This window comes from Lathyrus oleraceus, chromosome 7 (genome assembly GCF_024323335.1).
Source record: "Lathyrus oleraceus cultivar Zhongwan6 chromosome 7, CAAS_Psat_ZW6_1.0, whole genome shotgun sequence".
NCBI classification, from domain to species: domain Eukaryota; kingdom Viridiplantae; phylum Streptophyta; class Magnoliopsida; order Fabales; family Fabaceae; genus Lathyrus; species Lathyrus oleraceus.
Window position 1 is genome coordinate 41,171,694 of NC_066585.1, and position 26,164 is coordinate 41,197,857.

General features: G+C 33.8%; 1 protein-coding gene and 1 long non-coding RNA gene across 3 annotated transcripts; one reads left to right on the forward strand and one right to left on the reverse strand.

Annotated features, from left to right (window-relative positions):
• Window positions 1–1,267: 1,267 nt before the first annotated feature.
• LOC127101222 (uncharacterized) lies at window positions 1,268–15,808 on the reverse strand. Of its 2 annotated transcripts, none has more exons than XR_007794587.1 (3): window positions 15,438–15,808; window positions 15,207–15,358; window positions 1,268–2,300 (listed from the first exon to the last, which is right to left on the reverse strand). It is a non-coding gene; the product is annotated as an uncharacterized LOC127101222 (long non-coding RNA). The 2 variants fall into 2 exon arrangements; XR_007794588.1 differs by lacking the exon at window positions 1,268–2,300 and adding an exon at window positions 11,491–11,545.
• Window positions 15,809–16,559: 751 nt separating this feature from the next.
• On the forward strand, window positions 16,560–18,417 carry LOC127101223 (uncharacterized). Its single transcript, XM_051038584.1, has 6 exons — window positions 16,560–16,706; window positions 16,877–17,308; window positions 17,404–17,547; window positions 17,622–17,729; window positions 18,021–18,072; window positions 18,248–18,417. Exons 1-6 carry the CDS (start codon window positions 16,596–16,598, stop codon window positions 18,283–18,285), a joined length of 885 nt encoding a protein of 294 aa, XP_050894541.1. The 5' UTR covers window positions 16,560–16,595; the 3' UTR covers window positions 18,286–18,417.
• Window positions 18,418–26,164: the final 7,747 nt, after the last annotated feature.

Genomic DNA, 26,164 nt, shown 5'->3' on the forward strand with positions numbered 1-26,164 from the left:
AAAGTATGGAGGAAATATGTTTTGTTTGGAGTTTTGTTGGGAGAAAAGGAAGAGTTTTTCTTATGAGAATGGAGAAAAGTTCAGAAAGAAGGTGAAGTGGGGTACTTATAGTGGGATGAAAAAATGTTTCATTTCAAAACATTGACAGATGTTGAATATTATGGGACGCGTGTCGATCGTAGAAAGAACGATCAAACGATAGCGGTTAGCATGGCCCACGATCTCCTAGGAAATAGGAGTATGATGATTAACTGAGATTTTCGCATGTCTCAATGAGACGTTTGAAGAAAGATGGTCAAGATGACCATGATGTCATAGTAGTAAAGATGTTGTTGCGTCAAAATATTTCAAAAAATGCATTTTTCTCCATATAGTCAAAAACAACATTTTTGGGGGGGAAATTTGTTAGCTGGAATTTCGATGTTGGAAAAGAATATATTGTTTTTGATGAAGAGTTGAGAAGGCATAATCGAAGAAGACTTTTTTTGAAGAAGGTTTGGTCTGGGACTTAGAAATATTCTTGGATTCAAATTCACTTTTCGATGAAGGTGTCCGTTTGGAGTTGCGTTCGACGAGCGTGACTCAAATTAAGGCTCATAACTGTTTTTGGACTTATCCATTTATTGAGAAGAAACATGGAAAGCAGTGAATACTGAAGTCTATACAAGCGAGAATGTATCATCTTTTGAAGAAGAGACTGTTCGTTACCGTTATTTTCAATTTATTATAAATAGAGATCTTAGTGATTAGGATTAGGATGTTCCATTTTGTACAAAAACTCACATATTAATCAAAGTATATGTGTTATTGAGAAACGAGTTCTTGAGTGCAATGTACGTGTGATCACCATTTTTATACTTTTGTATTAAATAATTTATAATTATGCTATTTACTCTCTTTCTAAATTTACTTTGAAGTTATTTGCATTTATGAATTTCTTTACAAACATCAACATTATTTTCAACGAAAAGATCATTGTCGAAATGTTCATAAGTGATAAAACTTGAAGAAAATTAAAGCACATGTTCTAGGATCAATCTAGTTGATCCTGCGAGTAACCAAAAAATATAGAATTTGAAAGACTAGCGCTTGTTTACCAATTTCGATGGTAAACAATATGTTGATAAGTGTTTGATCAATGACATCCCTGAAAATATTAGGCTTCGAACTGAGGATTAAACAATCAAAAAGAGCCTCAGCACTCACACCATGGGAACCATTAGCAAGAGTAGTGAATTCCAAATAATACTCACAAACAAAGGTGGTATGCTAAAGTCTGAACAAGGAAACTCGTGCAAATTCATACATTAAAGGGTCAAATTCTAATTCAAGGGAACGAGTAAAAGCTAACCATTATTGTAAGGGATGATTTCTCGACAACGCCTGAAATCAAGTAACCGCCTCCTTCTCCATGTGCATTATCGATATCATCAAAAGGTGAGCATTCAATGTGTTGTAGTATTCAAAGAATTATTAGTTTTTGAATATCCATTGTTACACATTTGAACTTTCGAATCAAGGAAAATCCAATTTGACATTGAGAATCTGAAAGGGTTACGGCAGTGGTGGTGATAGTGGGCTAGTCGGAGAACTGGTAACGACCGAAGTCAACTGAAGAGCTCTAACATTAGACTCCAAATGATCCATTATCATGGAATCAACGTATCAATCTTGCAGATATTTAATGTGTCATAACTCCATAAAATTCAACCCCTTTTAAACTATTATACACTTACTTTAGATTACTTTAAACGTCTTTGAGTCTAGTAGCCTATGTCATGGTGGAAAGTGAGATGAAAGCCCCAATGAAAGGGTAAAACCTCTTTTGTAAACATAAAAACAATAAAATAAACAATTGATGAGATATAATCTTGTATTAATACAGTTAAATGGGTGAAATGAACCATAATGGTTAAATGCAGAATAATAAGGACAATATCCTTTTAGGGAAAAGTTGAAAAAGATGGAGTACATGAGTCGCCACACCAATACAATGAAATGCTAGAAATTGTCGAGTTAACCGCCAAGAGAGAGAATCATTGAGGTGTCCTATTCCACACCCCTTAGTAGAAAACTCTCATTATTTAATCATATTTTCTGTTATGCTTTATTTTCTTATTGCTCCCTCGTACTCACTTGATGACTGAATCACATACCATCTGTCCTCTAGACCCAAGTGCTTCAAGTGGGTTATTCCTCCCTATTTTCTTATATTCTTTCTCTATAATTCCTTCAATTACCTTAGTAATAATTACATTAGTTAAATCATTCTTCTCATTCATAATAGTCTTTATAAGGGCCTGAAATTCTCCAAGGTAGAGATTGTTAAGTATGACTCATATAATATAAACTGAGATGTAATATTATATATGTTGTTTGTAATATTGTAACTCTAGTTTATCACAAAACGAAATTGTAAAAAATTGAGTATATTCATTATTTTTTACTTTTCTTTTAATCTTCTACTATGTTGTTGTTCTGACATAAAGTTTTGATTCAATTGAAATTAATGATGGAGAATGACCTCTTTTTAATAATTTAGATTCCGTAGTAAAATTCTATTTTAAATTTTAAAATTTTCATGTTATTTCATTTTAATGATTTAATATTTTATATGTAATACCTTTTCTGATTGCTTGTTGAATGATCTAGGTTTTGTGGAACACATGGAAATTTGGTGCAATAATAAAGAAGGAAAAAAGTTCATCTCGGCTATAGATTGGACAGACTTCTGGGGACCAATGGTTAGACTAACATGTTTTATTTTTATAGGAACTACCATCTCCTTAGAAAGAACTTGGATCACAACCCTATCATTCTTTTTTTTTTTTCATGATTTTAACAACACCAACAAGGTGTACATCAACAACACTAAACCTAAAAGACTTGAAAGAATATGGCTTAAGCATCCTTAGATTGAAGACAAGGTCTCAAAAATATGGAATCATGATAAGAAGGATACTTATAGTAAACTTCAATAGTTTTAACTTTCTTTGGAGCTGGTATAAATGTTTATTTGGTAATTCTAGAAATAAAATCAATTAGCTTCAGAGGAAGTTGACTGAGATGCAAAATAATAACAAGAATAACTGTAATAAAGATAACATTATTAAACTTCAACAAAATATTGACCAGTAAATGTATCTTGAGGAGCTACAATGGGCCTAAAGAACTAAAGCTCATTGGCTTAAAGAGGATGACATAAATACTAATTTCTTTCATTTAAAAGCAAATTTCAGGAAAGCAAAAAACAAGATCATTAGCATTTCCAAAACTAACGGGGAAATGACTCAGAATAAGGAAGATATCTACAACATTTTCCTTCAATTTTTCAATTATTAGTTCGAATCTAGCAACACTACTTTCTACAAGATCCCATGTTGAACATCCAAAATAAGCTCACCCAAGAGATGATTGAGGAGTTGGATCAACCTTTTAGTGAAGAAGAAGTATACAACATTTTGATCAATACGAATCCCATGGCTGCCCATGGACCTGATGATGCCATTTTTTATCAAACTTTTTGGCACACCATTGGTACATATTTGACCAAAACTATTCTTAATGAGAATAATTTTCCTAACAATATTAATGATGCCTACATCTGTCTCATTCCTAAAATTAGTAATCCTAAGAGTCCTAGTGACTATAGACCCATTGCCCTTTGTAATGTTTTACTTCAAATTTCCATTAAGACCACTGATAATAGGATTAAGAAATTTCTTCCTAACATTATCACTGAAAATTAAAGTTCCTTTGTTAACCATAGACTCATCAATGATAATACCAACATAGCTTATGAAACCTTTCATTTTCTAAAGTCCACTAAAGGTAGAAAACATGGCTATGTTGGCATCAAGATGGATATGGCAAAATCATATGATAGGTTTGAATGGAATTTCATTAATCATACTCTTATATCTTTGAGTTTTCCAACTAAGATCACTAAAACTATCATGCTTTGTATTTCTACTGTTAAATTTTCCATCCTTATAAATGGAGAACCCACTGACATTATTTTACCCTCTAGAGGCATAAGACAAGGGGATCCGTTATCCCCTTATCTTTTCATATTGTGTGTTGATGTCTTATCTAATATGATCATTCAAGCCCAAATAAAAAAAATACATTTGTGATATTTCTATAGCAAAAAATGCTCCTAAAACCACTCATCATCTTTTTGCAGACGGAAATTTAATGTTCTACAGGACTAAAGATAAGGAAATCAAGAAACAGGTCAACATTCTGAATGTCTACCAGGAGGCTTCAGGGCAGAGCATTAACTATAATAAATCATAGGTGGTTTTCAGCAGCCCAATTCAAGAAAATACCAAGGAGACTATTCAAAACATCATAAACATTCATATTATTGATAACATCAAAAGTTATAAATAATTTGCCAACTCAATGAGGATCTCTAAATACCACACTCTCAACTTCATAATTGACAGAGTTAAAAAAGTACTACAAGGTTAGAAGAGCAAAAATCTATCCTAAGCAGACTGAGCAACCCTCGTCAAAGCAGTTGCCCAAGCCATACCTACTTACTTAATGTCATACTTTTTATTATCTAGTGGTATTTAGAAGAGAATTTAGGGTATTTTGAGTAAATTCTGGTGTGGAAATAATGAGGAGTCTAATAAAATCCATTGGAAGAAATGGTTGATTTATGCATGCCTAAGTTTGAGGGAAGTTTAGGTTTTAGAACCATAAGAAACTTCAATGATGCTTTGTTGGCAAAACAAGAGTGGAGATTTCATACTAATCTTAATAGCCTTGTGGAAAAAAATTGAAAGCCAGATAATACCTTAGTTGTGACATCCTCAAGTATAAGTTGGACAATAATTCTAGTTAAATTTGGAGAAGTCTCCATCATAGCAAGTGGATCCTAAACAGAGGTATATGTTGGCACATTAGGAATGGTGATAAAATTGATATTTAGGATGTCAATTTGATCCCCTCTCATTGTAGGTTTAAACTTCGGATACGTAAACCCTTGAAACCAAGGGTGAGGTGAGTCAGGGACCTCATTGAAAGGGATGAAAATTGTTGGAACCTAAATATCATTAAGGAAAATGTTATACCTACTGATCAAAAAGCTATAAGTGTTATACACCTTGTCAACAGAGAAGATGAAGGCGTGTCCTGTTGGATGTATACCAAATATGGTAATTACTCAGTCAAGTCTGGATATAATATCATTCAAATATGGAGGAACACTCCTATGATAGGGTGCTCTAAAACCAACAGAGATAGTCTAATTTGGAATAAGATGTGGAAGGCTCAGAACACTCATAGACAACAACTCTTCTTATGGAGGATTCTTCATAACACCATCCCCATTAAAGATAACCTCACTAAAAGGGGCATCAAATGTGATCCTTTATGCCATATATGTCACAATAAAATTGAGACTCTAGACCATTGCTTTATGCATTACATAAAAGTCTTTCAGATTTGGTATGGCTTTCAACTTTCTATTAAAGTTATAATGAATTTCCATGATTGAATAAGAACTATATTTTTCATGAATTAATTGATTTTCATTTGTTTTTAATTGTTTAAAAATATTTTTAAATGTCCAAAAATTATGAAAATTTTTCTCCAAGGTCCTTTGACCTTGTTTGACCTATGATAAATCTCATGGCCATATCTTTGGTGTTTTGATGAGATTTTAGGAATTGGAGAAAACATATTTGATTTAAATGCACTATTTTTATTATTTTTAATTAAATAAATGTCAATTATTTTTGTTGACCACTTGTATTGACTTTTTTGAGTTTGATTGTTGTTGTTGGGCCTTGGTCAAGGTTGATTTGACTTTGTCAAATTAATATCATTGGATTTAGGGGATTGATGGAATGTACATTCCATCTCCCAAAATGAATGAATGATATTAATTTGGTAAAAGTCCTCCTTTGACCAATTTGTGATTTCATTCATCTCCTTCCCACTTCATCTCATTCCTCTTCTCAATTCATTCATTCCATTTGGCCTATGACATCTCAAAGTCCTAATGATAGTTGATTGAAAAATTAACATGAGTATGGATGAGATTAGACCACACCTTTTGCATATTTTTTGTGTGTGTTGTATGTTTCGTGAGAATAGTCCATTATACTATGTCTCTAACATGCATTAACACCAAAATTATATTGCCCGACCTCAAATAGTTGTGACTTCTACATAAGTCCAATTACGATTGCTTAACATAGCGCTAAATTTGTGACATAAAAGGCATAAACATTCTAGTTAGTGAGATTGTAAGTCTCCCCTCTTTCATTGTATTGTGTGGAAACTTGACCTTCTTTCCTTACTTTGGAAGATGTTTTGGTTCAAGGATCCATGCTTGTGATAAGTGGGTTGAGTGTTCTCCAAAGAATGTCTTGAAAAGAAAAAGCAAAACAAAACTATCTTCTAACCTACTAACTACTAACTTTTAATTTCAAGCTTTTACATTAATGGAATTTACTTTTAGCACTTTATTTCATTTGCCATTGTTCATATCATTCTAATGTTTATGTTAATGTAATTTTCACTTTGTCCATTTGAACCATATTGTGTGATATATTTTGTTTGTGTACTTTGCTTGTTTGTGTGGTCTTTGACCATTAATGTACATAATAATAACAAATAACCCTAAAAAACTTTTTGAGCAGACTGTTGGCTTGATCTTCGACAAATGGACTTAGAATCTAGGCAACCTTCCTAAGCTAAAGAACTTGGCCAATGCCAATTTGTTGAAGAAACAAGTGCTTGCAAATCTCATCTGATACATCTTTGAAGATCTCTCTGAATTCATCTGCAACATGATCATTGTGAAGCTGTTATTTTAAACCTGTGACTTGTGGAATTCATCTGTTGCATGGGCTATTTTGAAGAAGATCATGGAATGGTTAAGCTTGGATGAGGCCATCTTTATTTGATGTCTTGCTCTTCAAGATAATATAATTGTGCATATGTGTGTTGCTTGATTCTAAAAGTCCAAGGGAATTCTGGGTTTCTATTGACATTTTTGTCTATTGGATTGCTACCCACTTGGTCAGATCTTTTCAACTCTAAACTTTTAAATTTTGTGCATAGGGTAGTCTCTTCATATTTTCTCCATTTCTTTAATTTCAAAATCTCTCCCTCCATTTTCAAAATCGTCTTTGTGTGAACTATTTTTGTTCTAAACTTTGACCACTTTTCCAAAAAAGATAGAAACTTTGGCCTTATGCCATTGCATTTTCAAACTTATTTTCTTAAATCAAACTTGTAAATAAATTTTACTATACTTGACTTAAACTTTCAAAAAGCCAAAAAGAACTAACTCATTCAAACCATTTTAGGCCTTTGTGCCTTTCAAACTTAAATTTTATTAAAATCAATGCATCCACTTTAAAATTTGTATCACGAACTACAAGGTTTTGATCCCTCATTTTTATGTTGGTACGTAGGCACAAGTCCGAAGGTCTTGTCAAACACAAAAATATAATTAATGAATTCTATTCTCATCCCCTCATTCTATTTGTTTGTAAACATCACTTTGTGCAAAATACATATGCACACAAAAAGGGCTCCCTAGGAGTACCTAGGACACTTTGGGTGTTAATACCTTCCCTCTGTGTAACCAACCCCCTTACCTGTGATCTATGACTTTTATTACTTTTTATTTGAAAACTTCGTACTGTTTGGGTTTTGTTCGTACTTTTTCCCTTTTCCCTTGGAAACAATAAAAGCGCGGTGGCGACTCTTGTTAATTGATCTCTAGCTTGTCAATAGCTTGATGATCATGAATTTCCCGCTACAGTTACTAATTCCTAAGGAATACGCGTTAAATAGAATTAGGGTTTCATGTTGCCCAGTCCCACTCAGAAAGCTTCTATTTAAAGACCTTATGAACCCTGTGTGATTGTACAGAAAATACGAACGTTGAAGTGAGTGAGTGTAAGACCCTAATTTTGACCCTAAGATCCCTCATGGCATCATATCATTGCACTTTGCATTTGCCTTAAGGATCATAGCATCTTGGCTCCTTAACCCTGGGGTTGGGACTTGTGAGTTGGTTTGAGACCACCAAGCATGCTTGAATTGTATATTATTGATTTTCTTATTTTTTTTGTGTACTAACCAAAAGCACAAAAATATGTCACTAACTTGTTTTGTTTTGTAGCTTGAGCAATCATGTGATCTAAGGCTCCTAGGAGACCCTTATGCTCATTGAAATGGCCAGATGAAGTGAAAGCAAGCATGACAATGGTTCACAAAGCTCGCAATCATCACATATGCCTCCCAATTATCTCAACTTGTCAATTTGATCAAGATAAACCAAAGGGCTTAAGGATTGTTTCCCAAGGAAACCCTAATTAAGTTGTGCATTGATTGTGCCTTGCTCATGAAGCAACCTCAACCTATGATCAAATACCATCAAGGGAAGTTTCTTTCATTCATCATTTCATGCATATTTTAGCTTATGTGAGTGTCCTCAATCATCAATTCCTCAAGATTTGAAGTTTGGACTTGAGAAGTTGATCAGTCAATTCATCTGACTATTTTGAAATCCACTCAGACCTAACTTTTGATGTGTTTGTCAAATTAAGATGACCCCAAGAGAAAAAATGTTCTTAAGAACCATATGAACAACTTTCATGTTAATCAAAAATTTATTTGAAACTTGGAAGGTCATCATTCATTTCAATACATTATAGGTCATTTTGACTGAAACCCTAATTTTAGGTCAACTTCTGAAGAACCTAACTCACTCATTTTTCATGATTTTGAGGTGGGATCAAATGCATTGGAAATTTTAAGATGTCTACTTCATTTGTTATGTTGAACAAATTTTCATAATCCTAATAGAAATACATGTGATAATACAAAACATTATAGGTCACCCTTATATTCCACACTTTCATGTATTGGAGAGAGTATGTGAATATGCTATATGTCAATATGAAGATGATCTTTGAAACTGTCCAGAGTGTGCTTAGTCAGAACCACTCGATGGGAAAGTTTTTGAGAGTCTTGTTGAAGAATTTTCACGAAATCCCCACAGACAAACCAGGTGGGAAACGGGGGGAGAAAAGCCACGTCGAAATCAGCAGTTGGTAGTCGAGATAATTTTGGTGGGTAAAAATTAAAAGCCAACTCATACCTTTGTTGGTTTCCCACGACTTTGGGACCTAAGATCTTGTGAACATGAGGAATGAATGCCTGTTTCTTAGAATATTTGGAGTTCTTGGTTTTTGACGTCATTGATGATAGAAAGTATGGAGGAAATATGTTTTGTTTGGAGTTTTGTTGGGAGAAAAGGAAGAGTTTTTCTTATGAGAATGGAGAAAAGTTCAGAAAGAAGGTGAAGTGGGGTACTTATAGTGGGATGAAAAAATGTTTCATTTCAAAACATTGACAGATGTTGAATATTATGGGACGCGTGTCGATCGTAGAAAGAACGATCAAACGATAGCGGTTAGCATGGCCCACGATCTCCTAGGAAATAGGAGTGTGATGATTAACTGAGATTTTCGCATGTCTCAATGAGACGTTTGAAGAAAGATGGTCAAGATGACCATGATGTCATAGTAGTAAAGATGTTGTTGCGTCAAAATATTTCAAAAAATGCATTTTTCTCCATATAGTCAAAAACAACATTTTTGGGGGGAAATTTGTTAGCTGGAATTTCGATGTTGGAAAAGAATATATTGTTTTTGATGAAGAGTTGAGAAGGCATAATCGAAGAAGACTTTTTTTGAAGAAGGTTTGGTCTGGGACTTAGAAATATTCTTGGATTCAAATTCACTTTTCGATGAAGGTGTCCGTTTGGAGTTGCGTTCGACGAGCGTGACTCAAATTAAGGCTCATAACTGTTTTTGGACTTATCCATTTATTGAGAAGAAACATGGAAAGCAGTGAATACTGAAGTCTATACAAGCGAGAATGTATCATCTTTTGAAGAAGAGACTGTTCGTTACCGTTATTTTCAATTTATTATAAATAGAGATCTTAGTGATTAGGATTAGGATGTTCCATTTTGTACAAAAACTCACATATTAATCAAAGTATATGTGTTATTGAGAAACGAGTTCTTGAGTGCAATGTACGTGTGATCACCATTTTTATACTTTTGTATTAAATAATTTATAATTATGCTATTTACTCTCTTTCTAAATTTACTTTGAAGTTATTTGCATTTATGAATTTCTTTACAAACATCAACATTATTTTCAATGAAAAGATCATTGTCGAAATGTTCATAAGTGATAAAACTTGAAGAAAATTAAAGCACATGTTCTAGGATCAATCTAGTTGATCCTGCGAGTAACCAAAAAATATAGAATTTGAAAGACTAGCGCTTGTTTACCAATTTCGATGGTAAACAATATGTTGATAAGTGTTTGATCAATGACATCCCTGAAAATATTAGGCTTCGAACTGAGGATTAAACAATCAAAAAGAGCCTCAGCACTCACACCATGGGAACCATTAGCAAGAGTAGTGAATTCCAAATAATACTCACAAACAAAGGTGGTATGCTAAAGTCTGAACAAGGAAACTCGTGCAAATTCATACATTAAAGGGTCAAATTCTAATTCAAGGGAACGAGTAAAAGCTAACCATTATTGTAAGGGATGATTTCTCGACAACGCCTGAAATCAAGTAACCGCCTCCTTCTCCATGTGCATTATCGATATCATCAAAAGGTGAGCATTCAATGTGTTGTAGTATTCAAAGAATTATTAGTTTTTGAATATCCATTGTTACACATTTGAACTTTCGAATCAAGGAAAATCCAATTTGACATTGAGAATCTGAAAGGGTTACGGCAGTGGTGGTGATAGTGGGCTAGTCGGAGAACTGGTAACGACCGAAGTCAACTGAAGAGCTCTAACATTAGACTCCAAATGATCCATTATCATGGAATCAACGTATCAATCTTACAGATATTTAATGTGTCATAACTCCATAAAATTCAACCCCTTTTAAACTATTATACACTTACTTTAGATTACTTTAAACGTCTTTGAGTCTAGTAGCCTATGTCATGGTGGAAAGTGAGATGAAAGCCCCAATGAAAGGGTAAAACCTCTTTTGTAAACATAAAAACAATAAAATAAACAATTGATGAGATATAATCTTGTATTAATACAGTTAAATGGGTGAAATGAACCATAATGGTTAAATGCAGAATAATAAGGACAATATCCTTTTAGGGAAAAGTTGAAAAAGATGGAGTACATGAGTCGCCACACCAATACAATGAAATGCTAGAAATTGTCGAGTTAACCGCCAAGAGAGAGAATCATTGAGGTGTCCTATTCCACACCCCTTAGTAGAAAACTCTCATTATTTAATCATATTTTCTGTTATGCTTTATTTTCTTATTGCTCCCTCGTACTCACTTGATGACTGGATCACATACCATCTGTCCTCTAGACCCAAGTGCTTCAAGTGGGTTATTCCTCCCTATTTTCTTATATTCTTTCTCTATAATTCCTTTAATTACCTTAGTAATAATTACATTAGTTAAATCATTCTTCTCATTCATAATAGTCTTTATAAGGGCCTGAAATTCTCCAAGGTAGAGATTGTTAAGTATGACTCATATAATATAAACTGAGATGTAATATTATATATGTTGTTTGTAATATTGTAACTCTAGTTTATCACAAAACGAAATTGTAAAAAATTGAGTATATTCATTATTTTTTACTTTTCTTTTAATCTTCTACTATGTTGTTGTTCTGACATAAAGTTTTGATTCAATTGAAATTAATGATGGAGAATGACCTCTTTTTAATAATTTAGATTCCGTAGTAAAATTCTATTTTAAATTTTAAAATTTTCATGTTATTTCATTTTAATGATTTAATATTTTATATGTAATACCTTTTCTGATTGCTTGTTGAATGATCTAGGTTTTGTGGAACACATGGAAATTTGGTGCAATAATAAAGAAGGAAAAAAGTTCATCTCGGCTATAGATTGGACAGACTTCTGGGGACCAATGGTTAGACTAACATGTTTTCTTTTTATAGGAACTACCATCTCCTTAGAAAGAACTTGGATCACAACCCTATCATTCTATTTTTTTTCTTCATGATTTTAACAACACCAACAAGGTGTACATCAACAACACTAAACCTAAAAGACTTGAAAGAATATGGCTTAAGCATCCTTAGATTGAAGACAAGGTCTCAAAAATATGGAATCATGATAAGAAGGATACTTATAGTAAACTTCAATAGTTTTAACTTTCTTTGGAGCTGGTATAAATGTTTATTTGGTAATTCTAGAAATAAAATCAATTAGCTTCAGAGGAAGTTGACTGAGATGCAAAATAATAACAAGAATAACTGTAATAAAGATGACATTATTAAACTTCAACAAAATATTGACCAGTAAATGTATCTTGAGGAGCTACAATGGGCCTAAAGAACTAAAGCTCATTGGCTTAAAGAGGATGACATAAATACTAATTTCTTTCATTTAAAAGCAAATTTCAGGAAAGCAAAAAACAAGATCATTAGCATTTCCAAAACTAACGGGGAAATGACTCAGAATAAGGAAGATATCTACAACATTTTCCTTCAATTTTTCAATTATTAGTTCGAATCTAGCAACACTACTTTCTACAAGATCCCATGTTGAACATCCAAAATAAGCTCACCCAAGAGATGATTGAGGAGTTGGATCAACCTTTTAGTGAAGAAGAAGTATACAACATTTTGATCAATACGAATCCCATGGCTGCCCATGGACCTGATGATGCCATTTTTTATCAAACTTTTTGGCACACCATTGGTACATATTTGACCAAAACTATTCTTAATGAGAATAATTTTCCTAACAATATTAATGATGCCTACATCTGTCTCATTCCTAAAATTAGTAATCCTAAGAGTCCTAGTGACTATAGACCCATTGCCCTTTGTAATGTTTTACTTCAAATTTCCATTAAGACCACTGATAATAGGATTAAGAAATTTCTTCCTAACATTATCACTGAAAATTAAAGTTCCTTTGTTAACCATAGACTCATCAATGATAATACCAACATAGCTTATGAAACCTTTCATTTTCTAAAGTCCACTAAAGGTAGAAAACATGGCTATGTTGGCATCAAGATGGATATGGCAAAATCATATGATAGGTTTGAATGGAATTTCATTAATCATACTCTTATATCTTTGAGTTTTCCAACTAAGATCACTAAAACTATCATGCTTTGTATTTCTACTGTTAAATTTTCCATCCTTATAAATGGAGAACCCACTGACATTATTTTACCCTCTAGAGGCATAAGACAAGGGGATCCGTTATCCCCTTATCTTTTCATATTGTGTGTTGATGTCTTATCTAACATGATCATTCAAGCCCAAATAAAAAAAATACATTTGTGATATTTCTATAGCAAAAAATGCTCCTAAAACCACTCATCATCTTTTTGCAGACGGAAATTTAATGTTCTACAGGACTAAAGATAAGGAAATCAAGAAACAGGTCAACATTCTGAATGTCTACCAGGAGGCTTCAGGGCAGAGCATTAACTATAATAAATCATAGGTGGTTTTCAGCAGCCCAATTCAAGAAAATACCAAGGAGACTATTCAAAACATCATAAACATTCATATTATTGATAACATCAAAAGTTATAAATAATTTGCCAACTCAATGAGGATCTCTAAAATCCACACTCTCAACTTCATAATTGACAGAGTTAAAAAAGTACTACAAGGTTAGAAGAGCAAAAATCTATCCAAAGCAGACTGAGCAACCCTCGTCAAAGCAGTTGCCCAAGCCATACCTACTTACTTAATGTCATACTTTTTATTATCTAGTGGTATTTGGAAGAGAATTTAGGGTATTTTGAGTAAATTCTGGTGTGGAAATAATGAGGAGTCTAATAAAATCCATTGGAAGAAATGGTTGATTTATGCATGCCTAAGTTTGAGGGAAGTTTAGGTTTTAGAACCATAAGAAACTTCAATGATGCTTTGTTGGCAAAACAAGAGTGGAGATTGCATACTAATCTTAATAGCCTTGTGGAAAAAAATTGAAAGCCAGATAATACCTTAGTTGTGACATCCTCAAGTATAAGTTGGACAATAATTCTAGTTAAATTTGGAGAAGTCTCCATCATAGCAAGTGGATCCTAAACATAGGTATATGTTGGCACATTAGGAATGGTGATAAAATTGATATTTAGGATGTCAATTTGATCCCCTCTCATTGTAGGTTTAAACTCCGGATACGTAAACCCTTGAAACCAAGGGTGAGGTGAGTCAGGGACCTCATTGAAAGGGATGAAAATTGTTGGAACCTAAATATCATTAAGGAAAATGTTATACCTACTGATCAAAAAGCTATAAGTGTTATACACCTTGTCAACAGAGAAGATGAAGGCGTGTCCTGTTGGATGTATACCAAATATGGTAATTACTCAGTCAAGTCTGGATATAATATCATTCAAATATGGAGGAACACTCCTATGATAGGGTGCTCTAAAACCAACAGAGATAGTCTAATTTGGAATAAGATGTGGAAGGCTCAGAACACTCATAGACAACAACTCTTCTTATGGAGGATTCTTCATAACACCATCCCCATTAAAGATAACCTCACTAAAAGGGGCATCAAATGTGATCCTTTATGCCATATATGTCACAATAAAATTGAGACTCTAGACCATTGCTTTATGCATTACATAAAAGTCTTTCAGATTTGGTATGGCTTTCAACTTTCTATTAAAGTTATAATGAATTTCCATGATTGAATAAGAGCTATATTGCCTAAAATGGATGAGCTTTCTACTCCTGTCATCCTAAACATTATTAATAATATATGATGGGATAGAAACACATTCTCCTTTGAAAATAAAGAAGTACACGTGGAATTCATTCTTAGAAGGATTCAAATTAGCATTGTTAACTTCAATTATACAAAGACACTGATATACAAAGGAAGCCTGGGAAAAAGAAAAAGTGTGGAGAATGAGAAAATTCACATATACAAAGAAACTGATATAAAGTATGAGACAAACAATGTCAAAATTTTAACCGATGTTGTAGCTAATAAAGAAGACTATTGGAACAATGATAATACCAAGATCCAGTGTCAAAGTCATATTATAACTCACAAGCCACATAAAACTGATAAGGGCAAAAGTCATGTTAATTTGAACTATAAAAATAATATTAATAACTTATATAAGGTTAATAGCATACCTTGTAGAGATAAGATGATCAATGCTTGAAGCATCATGGAGGTGACCAACATGCATAAAAAAGGGGAAGTTAGCAGCAATAATACCAAGGATCACATAGTTTCGATTCTGAAGGAGAATGGTATAAAAGATATAAGTAGGGTGAATCAGAAGCTGCAAAGAAACCAAAGGAACCCTATTAGAAAGATCGATGGATGAGATAAACATGCAAATGCTCAAAAGTGAAAATCACCTGAATCTGGATGTGTGCTTAGATGTGAAGGGTAAATAGGGGATTGAAGATATTTTCAAAAATGAAAATGGTGACTCTATGGCAGCTTGTACTCAATTCGTGGATGAGGAAGAGAATCTTTTATTAATGGAGGCGGTGGCGTTTAATATTGGTATTAATGTTGCTAAGGATTGTTGTATCTTTAAGGTTCATTTCGAATCCGATAATGAAACACTAGTTAAAATTCTAAACGGCGAGAAGGATAACAGAACGACGACGAGATTAATGGTGATGGCTATGAAAAGGAAGCTTAATTGATTTTGCAGTTTTAGGGTTTTGTTTGAGAGAAGTGAGTGTAACAAGACGGCTCACATTTTAGCCAAGGTTGCAAGAAACACTAGGACTTGTGTTTGGGCCGAGGAAGATCCGATAGTCATTAATCACCAAATTAACATTGATAGGCCCAATATGTAATTGGTTTTTTTTCTTTAATCAAACTATGATTTCTTGATAAGTTGAAGAGAACTTCAACTCACCAAAACTTGTTTCAATTTGATAAAATTAAATTATTAATAATTTAATATACCAAAAAAGATAATTATATTATATTAATATGAAAACACCATTAATTCGAATATGAAACCATCTAAATTTTGTAAGGGTAATGCTAACGTTAAAAACTAAATAAAGAAACGTTGTCTTAAAAATTATGCATTGATTTAGATAAAAATATATAATTAATTTTTTTAATATTTTTTCAACACAAATTTATTATAAATACGTTTTTTAATTTGTATTTCAGGGGCAAGTTAGCATTACCCATTTTGTATATAGAAGAATGAGTCCGGTTAGTCTCACAAATAATAGACACCAACACCGACCTTCAAATATAAACATCTAAAAAATTTTATCTTTTTATTTTATTTTTTTCAGTCAAAATATAAACATATAAATTTTTTTAACTTTTCTACCATAATAATGACTTTTTATAGAGTTTTTTATGCTGAGCTGTAATGATAAATATGTAACAAACCTATTATTCTAGAATGTTATACGAGTCTCTTCTAAAATTTAAAATAAACGTTTGAAATTCTGTGATATGAAACAAGTGAGTTATATAAATAGTAGAGTGACATTTTGTACAAAACATAACAAGAATTCGAGTTGAAAATTGAAACCATGTGCCCTACATACCAACACGACGATTCATCTGACCATTTTTCTCCTAACTATTCTCCTCCCTACTCTTCATCTTCTCCGAGTGCTGAAACTCAGAATCGTCCATTGCAGGTTCTTCCTCTTCATATTCTTCTTCTCTTCTTTTCTTCATTCACTCCAAATACAATGCACGTTCTTTCATTTCTTACACATATACAATGCATATTTGTTCACTCTTCAATTATGTTTCGTGACTGTCCAACTTCCATATGCATTTAAATCGTTTGATATCATATTTGCAGCTTTCTTATATCCTTCAATTCAGTGGTGCAACAACATCAAGAGCTGATGCTGGTGCATCAACATCAAGAGCTGGTGCTGCTGCTTCAACATCAACTGGAAATGGAACATCAACTGAAAATGGATTTTATGAACCAACTGGTGCATCAACATCAAGTACAAATGGATTTTATGGACCAACCGGTCCATCAACATCAACTGGACATGGATTTTCTGGAGATGCCGGTGCATCAACATCGAGTACAAATGGGTTTTCTGGACCAACTGGATCTGGATTTTCTGGACTATCTAGTGCATCAACATCTAGTAGAAATGGATTTCATAGACCAACTGGTGCATCAGCATCAAGTGGAAATGGATTTTATGGGCCAGCTGGTGCAGCAGCTATGGTGCTTGTAAAAGATGCTGAGGACAGGGATGAACATGCAGTCGTGGTATCAAATTTAATTCAATATTACATTATATTATATTATTTAATTACAACGTGCAGCTTATATATATGTTCATGCTTTCTTTTCTCTATACGTAGTTGCATCGATTTCGCCAAGGGTTGGGAAATCAAACAATTAGCGTTGCTCAGTATCGCGGATTAATTTTAGGACTGACCGAATCGTTAAGGAAAGGATACACAGAGATCAGTGTCCAAGGAAACTCTGAACTTGTTATCAATCAGGTTTGCATTATTAGTATATAGCAAAAAAGAGAGAGATACATTTCCTTACTACTTTTCACTTTTCCAAACAACAGTTTTTAGGTAATTGGGAAATCGACGATCCGGAACTAAGGAGCTTATGTGATGAGGCTTTGGAGCTGCGTAATAGCTTTCAATCATTTTCCATCAATCACATTGACCAGGTATTTATTTGCTATACTAATTTGGTCTGTAATGTTTAACTCTCTCCCTGTCTCAATATAGTTATAGTACTTTAGTATTTGATACCAGTCTAGAAATAAAGTTATTTCCAATGTGTTTGTATAATTTGATATTAGAAGAACTAGTTCAACTCTCGAATAACTATACATAGTTGCACCAGTAATATTATATAGGCTCCTAATTATATGAATATTTACATTTAGTTCTGACTAAGTTGATATCTATTTGATTCTATACTGCAACTCCTTATGTATTTTATTTAATGTTTAAAGAACTTAAGCCGCGAAGTTGATGATGAAGCAGTTCGGGCCATTTCTCTCCCAGGTTAGACCTTAAAACTTGTTAGTTTTCTATAGGTTTTGGTTATTTGATTTTCTAATAATTGAGAGAATTCCATTGAATTGCAACCAAATCATCTTTGGTCTGTGTTTGGTTTTCTATTTCATATCTGTATTTTAATTGAGAACATAAAGTTTAATGGATTTTAAACTTTTTGTAGATGGTCAAATTGAAGAAGAACCACAACCACATGCTTAATGATGATCTGGCAGCATGCTGTTATCGAAAGCTATTCGCAACATTACAATCAGCTCACGTTTCTGCCGAGCAATTTAGCATGTCTAATGTCAAATGTTTGTAATATCTGGCAGCATCCTATGATGTTTTGGATCATATTTCTGAATTTCTATTTTTCATGTTCATCTTTAAAACTCTTTGTTATGTGATACTGATGATGACCACCATGACTGAAGGTGTTTGATGTCATACAATATATTCTTCCTTATATTTTGATTAAAATGTTAGAGTACTATACAACATCACAAACTTAGATTTTACAAATTCTCTGTAGTGGTGTGTTTGCATGGACATCTATTATATTTTGTCTGCAACACAATTGTTGAGTTATAAATAATTAGTTAACACCTAACATTTAATTTTGTTAATAAACCTTTAATATATTTTGTTTCTTCAGAAGACCTTTAAGTTTTAAATAATCCCTAAACTATTCTTTTATCCTTCAATTTAATCATTAGTTAAGTTTGACCGTTAAGCATCAAATTGACAATATTTTTTCTATCTTCTTACATGTAGACAATTACATTTCTAAAATATAATATTTACAATTTAATTATGTATAACTTACTCCTTTAGCTAAACCTATGTATAAAAAGCCATAGCCTGAATGGATGGACAAAATGATACCACTACCTAATGAGTTTGAGATCTCTTGTTTCATAACTTTCTTAGAAAAATGAGGCATTCTACCATGGAACATGTTGCCTTATTGACTGCTTATAGTTACTGTAGAAAGGCAAGGTAGAATATTCTTATTAGCTTAGATTTGTAGATTAGTATTTTATGTGAATGAGGGATAGAAAAATACTAAGTATAGACAATCAAATCATGTGTCCAATGTCAAATCTCAAAAAGTTGATATATTCATCAGACAAGTGTTTTTGATAGACTAGTATTTTCGACTTGGCATATTTTTTAGTCAACAGATTAGGTAAGTTTAAAGACGTTTTCGACAATAGTAGCAGTTCGCAGCGGTTCAAGAGTCGAAGACGTGTGGAAACAAATCAGAAGACGGAGGTCCATGCAGCAGAACACGAGTCTGAGTGTTTAGAAACTAGTCATTGTTGGCAGTTGAGAATGCACTAGTATATAAGTATATTTCGAGTATATAAGCATATTTTCTTTAGCATTCACACATTTGATTCAGAGATACAAAATTTGTGAGAAATGTATGAACTTGCGTTATACTCTTAATTCAAGCACTTTTATCCAATTGTTTTATTATTATATGTTTCTTTATTTGCTTTATCTGTTTAAGCATTTTTTTCATTTACTTCTTTGAATCTTTACATTGAAAAACCTTTTAGCACTAATACATTTTCTCAAACTTTTAACATAAAGTGTTCTTAAGGATTTTTGGACTTTGATCATGCAAGTGAGTTAAAACTCGTGATTGTTTATTAAAAACACGAGTAAACAAATTGACATGCCAAGTGGGATGCTTTTGTGTGAAAATTAATATTTTACAGAAAGTGTATGTACTTTTATATTTATTTTAATTCTTCATGCATCTAAATATTGGCAATTGTCGAGTGTTTATGCGTCTGAGGAGTGGAAAATTTGTTAGCATGTCTAGACCATCAGGGAATTCATCCCCTCAAGAAATTCCTTCTTCTAGAACAATGCTCCAAATGCAGAAGAATAACCAAGCAATTGAGTACCTTCATCTTCTTCCTCTTCATCAACGTCAAACAAAATCATTTCCTTCTTGATTTCTGTTGAGTGTCAGGTTTACCAATCCTTTAAGCCTTTGGTTTCTGACGTTTCCTTAGATTTTTGTTTCTTGTTTTTTTCGAAGTTATAATTGCTCAGCAGCACTCTGCCACGAACTCCAGTATTTGGGAGGTATGACTTTAGAGGAAATCTTTTCACTCTCCTCAAGATCATCATCCACGTCATTTTATTCATCGTAATTATCTTTTTCTTTGACTCATTGGTTAGACTGAAAAATTTATAATTATTAGTCTAATTAATAGTTGAATTAAAGATATATAAGATGCTAAATACAAGTTGAAGTTTGGTGTTTCTTTTCTTGTCTTTTTTCAACTTGGGGTAGCAGTAGAGCTACTTCCTCCTTTTCGACTCTAAAATGTAAGGGTAAGGATAAATAAAAGGTATGAAATCTAACATAAAGAGAACAAAGGTTTAGAAAATGTACTTGTTTTTTCTTTTTTGGTTGGACAAGTATTGGGCTTGATTCCTCATCATTGTCTTCAGCTTGTTCGATTTTTTCCCTCTTTGACCCTTTCAGAGGAATGAGAGCTCGAGCAGCAAAATTTCAACACAAGTGAATTATATGAACACGAAATGGAAGTTAGTGAATTTTAAGAGTCCCTTTATCTCACCTTCTATGATGGTGGATATGACTCGAACATGTTCGAGATTGACTTTTAAAGGTCATAGACAGTTATGTATATTGTACTTAGTCGAAGTCACTCTCTCGGTAGGCTTTTTTAACACTTTTTTTAGGTTTGACAAAGACCCAAAAGGATACCATTTTGGAAGTGGCAACTGAAAAGCTAAGTCAAGTTCACAAGTTGGTCATGATGGAAATTTGGGAATATGAAATTCCAAAGAAAACTCATATCTATTTTTTATGTAAGGGGAAAATTAAGCTTTGGAATATTTTCAATAGTTTTTTGTTTTAAAGAAAAAATTGCCTCGTGAATAGTGTGACTAAGTCTACCTGGATTGTACACGATTTCGAAGAAATTTTGAAAAGTCTGAATCTTCTTGATGTGAGTACCTCGACCTTTCAATTTCTTAGCTTGTTTCTATAGAGAGAAGAAAGAATTTGTTAGACGTTGAAGCATAATTGAGTGATTTACAACAACAATGTGGTAATATGTAGTCCACCACTCTTTGAATTCCTTAGTGCAGGAAAAAGAAGCCTCAAATTTGAAGGGGATCGGGTCAATGACTTTGTTGGCATGAAAATCTAAACACGCCTTGTAGTTTTTTTCCGTCAATATGGTATTAAACAAGCAAACTTCCAGTTCCTTGGCGAAAAGAAATCTTTATAAAAAGTTGGTAGGAGAAAGCCCAAGACCTAGTCCATCTTTCCCAATTGAAATTTGAGTCAAAATAATAAGGGGCTTAAAGAAAGCTACCCAGATGTCAGAGCTTCAAATTGATTCTCAGGTGAAGAAGTTGGAAATTCTCTTCTGAACCAATTTGAACCACAACTTCGATTGACGAATGGTGCCATAAAGGAAAAGAATTAGGTGCATTTCATACACATGAAGAAGTATTTTTGGAAATCTTTTTCAGTCGATAAGTTGTCATCCTCTAGAGTCAACAAAATGATTTTGGTACCTTCGACTTGTCTTTCCATGTCAGGTGGAACAAAAACCTCTATATAAGGTTCAAAAGAGGCATTAAGTCAAAGTTAAAGGAGCCATATAGGGCCATAAATATGGAAATATTTTTTAGAATAGGTTCATGCTTTGAGGTGAAGAGATCCATATCTTAAGGATTCATAAAGGCAACCCAAAATCAATTTGCTAAGATAAACATTATGTTGCTAGTGGTATGAATTTTTGGCTATTTGGAGAGATCCAAAACAAAATATGTAGTGAGATAGCCAAAGGGTGAGTAAAGCGATGTGGTCGTAGTCGAAAAATTCCCCAGTTTGGTCATGATGATCTTTAATGTAGGCATTGAACCTAAGAAGTTCGAAAGTAAATATATGTTTGGTTTTGTTCCTAATAATGGGGTCAAAAGTTCCCCCTTTTGGTCGAAGACCGATGATAGCAGTCATGTTAAAAGTGTAGGAGTTATCATCCCACAAGGAAGCTGAAATGTAATGGTTGAGGATTCCAAACAACAAAGGGTGGCTATAAGCATGTTGGCGTTATACCTTGGCCCAGTTCTCAATAATTGGATCAGGTCAAATATGCCTTGGTTTTTCTAGGTATTTCCTTTTTTCTTCTCTACTTTGTTTAGCCAGTTGATGTAAGCTTCGCTATTAGCAGAATGAGAATTACAAAATACACAATAGGGTTGTCTCATGAAACTAAACTTAAAATTTTATCCTCAAGCGAACGACGTTTGTATAAGGATAGACAAGGGAATAAATATTTCAAGGGAATAAATATTTCAATTTACTGGGTTTCACAGACGATCTAGGAAAAGGACCACAAAAGGAATGAATATTAACGACAATAGAAAAAGGAATCAGTACCTGAGAAGCCTAGATGATTGATTTTTCTTTCTTCATCGCTGGTTTTGGAATTGTTGTGAATTGATGTCGTCAAGAACAAATCAAACTATGATAAAAAAATTGAGTTTATTTAACAAACACAAGAAACCCATTAGGTTTTACCAAGGGGGAGAAGAAGGAAGAAGAAGAAGAATAAGAATTGGTTAAAATTGTTTTACTATTCATTTTCTCATTAAGGATTCAAAGATTACAAGTGAATAACAATAATTAACCTCTCTCAATAACCTGAAAGAACTAGTCTATTTATAGACTACTAAACTAAATTAGGCTACAAGATAACTTAAGAATTGGGCTTTACAAATAAGGCCCAATTCGACATGCATTTAAACAAAACATATTTAGAAAGCATGCTTGAATAGACTTCGACTATAACATGCACAACTCATGTCAAACCATAAAGCTACCCTTGTCGATACCAGAGTTCGATCCAAAATATCACAAATTTCCACCTTAGAACAAACTCTACACTAACAAGGGAACAAACTAGCTTTTACCATGCAGCTTTATCAACTGCATATAATGGAAAAAATTTCTACTTGGAAATGTCTTGGTGATCATATCAACAACATTGTCATCAGTCGAAACCTTCAGCACTTGGACTTCTCCATGCTCGATTATCTCTCTGATGAAGTGCAACCTCACATCGATGTGATTGGTTCGCTCATGATAGGCTGAATTCTTCGACATGTGTATTGCACTTTGACTATCACATTTAATAGTGATAACTCGACCTTGAAGTTTTAGCTCCTTAGCAAAACCTTCAAGCCACACTACTTCTTTCACAACTTTAGTGAGGGTGATATACTCCGCTTTAGTGGTTGATAAGACAACAACCTTCTGAAGTGTTGCTTTCCAATTGATTGTTATGCTAAACATAGTGAACACATATCCAGAAATAGATTTTCTAGAATCCATACAACCTGCATAATCAGAGTCGACAAATCCTTCGATTTTGACTTTGTTATCACCGCCATAGGCTCCACCATAAATTAAGACTCTACTCATAGACCCATTTATGTACCTAAGAATCCACTTTAATGCTTGCCAATGCATCTTCCCGGGATTGGCCATATACATGCTTACAAGGTTCACTCTATACGATATGCCTGGCCTCATACAAACCATAACATACATCAAAGACCCTACTATACTAGCATATGGAATGATATTCATATAGGCTCTTTCGAATTTAGTACTGGAACTTTGAGTCATACTTAGCTTGTCCTAAGGATTAGTTGGTGTTAGAACAGGCTTTGAATTCTACATACTAAACTTGTCGAGAATCTTCTTCAGGTATGTTTCTTGAGATAAGCATAATCTCGATTGCTTTCTATCTCTATGGATGTCAATCCCAAGAATTCTGGAGGTAGCTCCCAAATCCTTCACGTCAAACTCATTATCGAGTTTAGCCTTCACCTTCGTAACATCCTCGACACTATTGCTTTCGATGAAGATGTCATCCACATAAAGCAATAAAGTAACGAGTGAATTTCCAGGTCGAAATCTGAAGTAAACACAATGGTCGAACTGACTCCTAGTGAAACCAATGTGTGTCATGAACTTGTTGAATCTCCTATTCCATTGTCGAGGAGATTGTTTCAGGCCATACAAATACCTATTCAGTTTGCACACATAATCTTCCTTTCCCTTTTCTGCATACCCTTCAGGTTGCCTCGTCAAGATTGTTTCATCTAGATCACCATACAAGAAGGTTGTCTTCACATCCCTCTGTTCAAGTTCTAGGTCGAACTTCGCCACCATGGCTATCAACATTCTAATAGATATATGCTTTACAATAGGTGAGAACACATCATTGAAGTCGACACCTTCTTTCTGAGTGAACCCCCTAGCAACCAACCTTGCCTTAAATCGCTTTGACATCACTCATTTGATTCCTTCCTTAACCTTGAAAATCAACTTACAACTGACTAACCTAGCTCCAACAGGTTTCTCAATCAGCTTCCAAGTGTTATTATCATGAAAATATTTTATATCATCATCCACCGCTTTCATCCATTCAGTCTTGTCTCGACTCCTCATAACTTCCTTATAGTCTCTAGGTTCTTCATCCTAAACCTCACTTGCAGAGATTAAGGCATAAGCTATGAGATATGCATAACCAAATCTCTGAGGTGGCTTGATGACTCTTCTCGACCTGTCTCTTTCCAGAAGGTAGTCATTATCAGCCTCCTCATATTCGACATCAGCTTCTGCTTCTTCTTTGACTTCATATGGGTTATGCAATTCATCATCATTATGCTCCACCTCAACATGAATCTCTTCATGTTCTAACTCTTCTTCAGAGACCTTGGTACTTAGACAACGTCATCAGTTTTCTTGAACGCCATTTATGCTTCATTGAAAACCACATCTCGACTTGTGATACACCTCTTGTGACCTGGCTCTAAGCACCACAACCTATAAGCTTTGACTCCTTCAAGGTATCCAAGGAACATATATTTTAGAGCTCTAGGTTCAACCTTGTCTTGCCAAATGTGAGCATAGGCTAAGCAACCAAATACTCTAAGTCTGTCGAGATTAGGTGGATGTTTCAACTAGACTTCTTCAGGTATTTTTATCCCCAAAGTTGTCGAGGGACACCTATTTATCAGGTAAGTTGCAGTCATGACTGCCTCAGCCCAAAACACCTTATTCAATCCTACACTAATTAACATGCACCTCAATCGTTCAAAAATGGTTTAATTTTTAGCGAAACCATTTTGTTGGGGAGTACCTGCAGTAGTTATGTGCCTTGCAATACCAGACACAACACAATAGTTGTCGAAAGCCTCATTTCAAAATTCAAGACCATTATCGGTCATCAACCTTTTGACCTTCCTGCCAGTTTAGTTTTCGACCAGAGTCTTCCAACTTTTAAAATTGTCAAAAGTTTCATCCTTGGTCTTCTGGATGAATACCCATAACTTTCTGGAGTAATCATCAACTATGGATAGAAAATAATTTGCACCTAAGTGTAAAGGATTCCTTGTATATCCCCAAAGATCGGCATAAATGTAATTAAGGGATCCATGTGTTCTTTGTTTACCTTTGTTAAACTTCATTCTATAGGATTTACCAAATACACAGGGTTCACAGAACTCCAGTTTTTCAACCTTGTCACCACCCAGTAGATTTTGTTTCGACAATTCGACCATGCCTCTTTCACTGACATGGCCAAGTCTTTTGTGTTGTAGCTCAGTCTTCGACACAGGTTTCGTGGATGCCACATTTGTTGAACCACTTACAACCCTAGCCTTAAGAGTATACAAGCCTTGTTTCTTCACACCCCTTAAGACTTCCGTCGACCCCTTTATTACCCTTAGGATACTTTTCTCTCCTTTGAAAACATATCCTTTCTTGTCGAATTCACCAAGAGAAATCAAATATATCTTAAAATCAGGTACATACCTGACATCAGTTAATAGCCTTATTGACTCATCATGGAGCTTGAATCTGACAGATCCAATTCCTGCAATCTTGCAGGCCTTATTGTTTCCCAACAGCATTGATCCACCATCTTGATGACATAATTCCTCAAACACGTCCTTGTTTGGAGTCATGTTCCAAGTACACCCTAAATCTATAATCCACTTCTTATTATAGTCACTGCTTGAAACC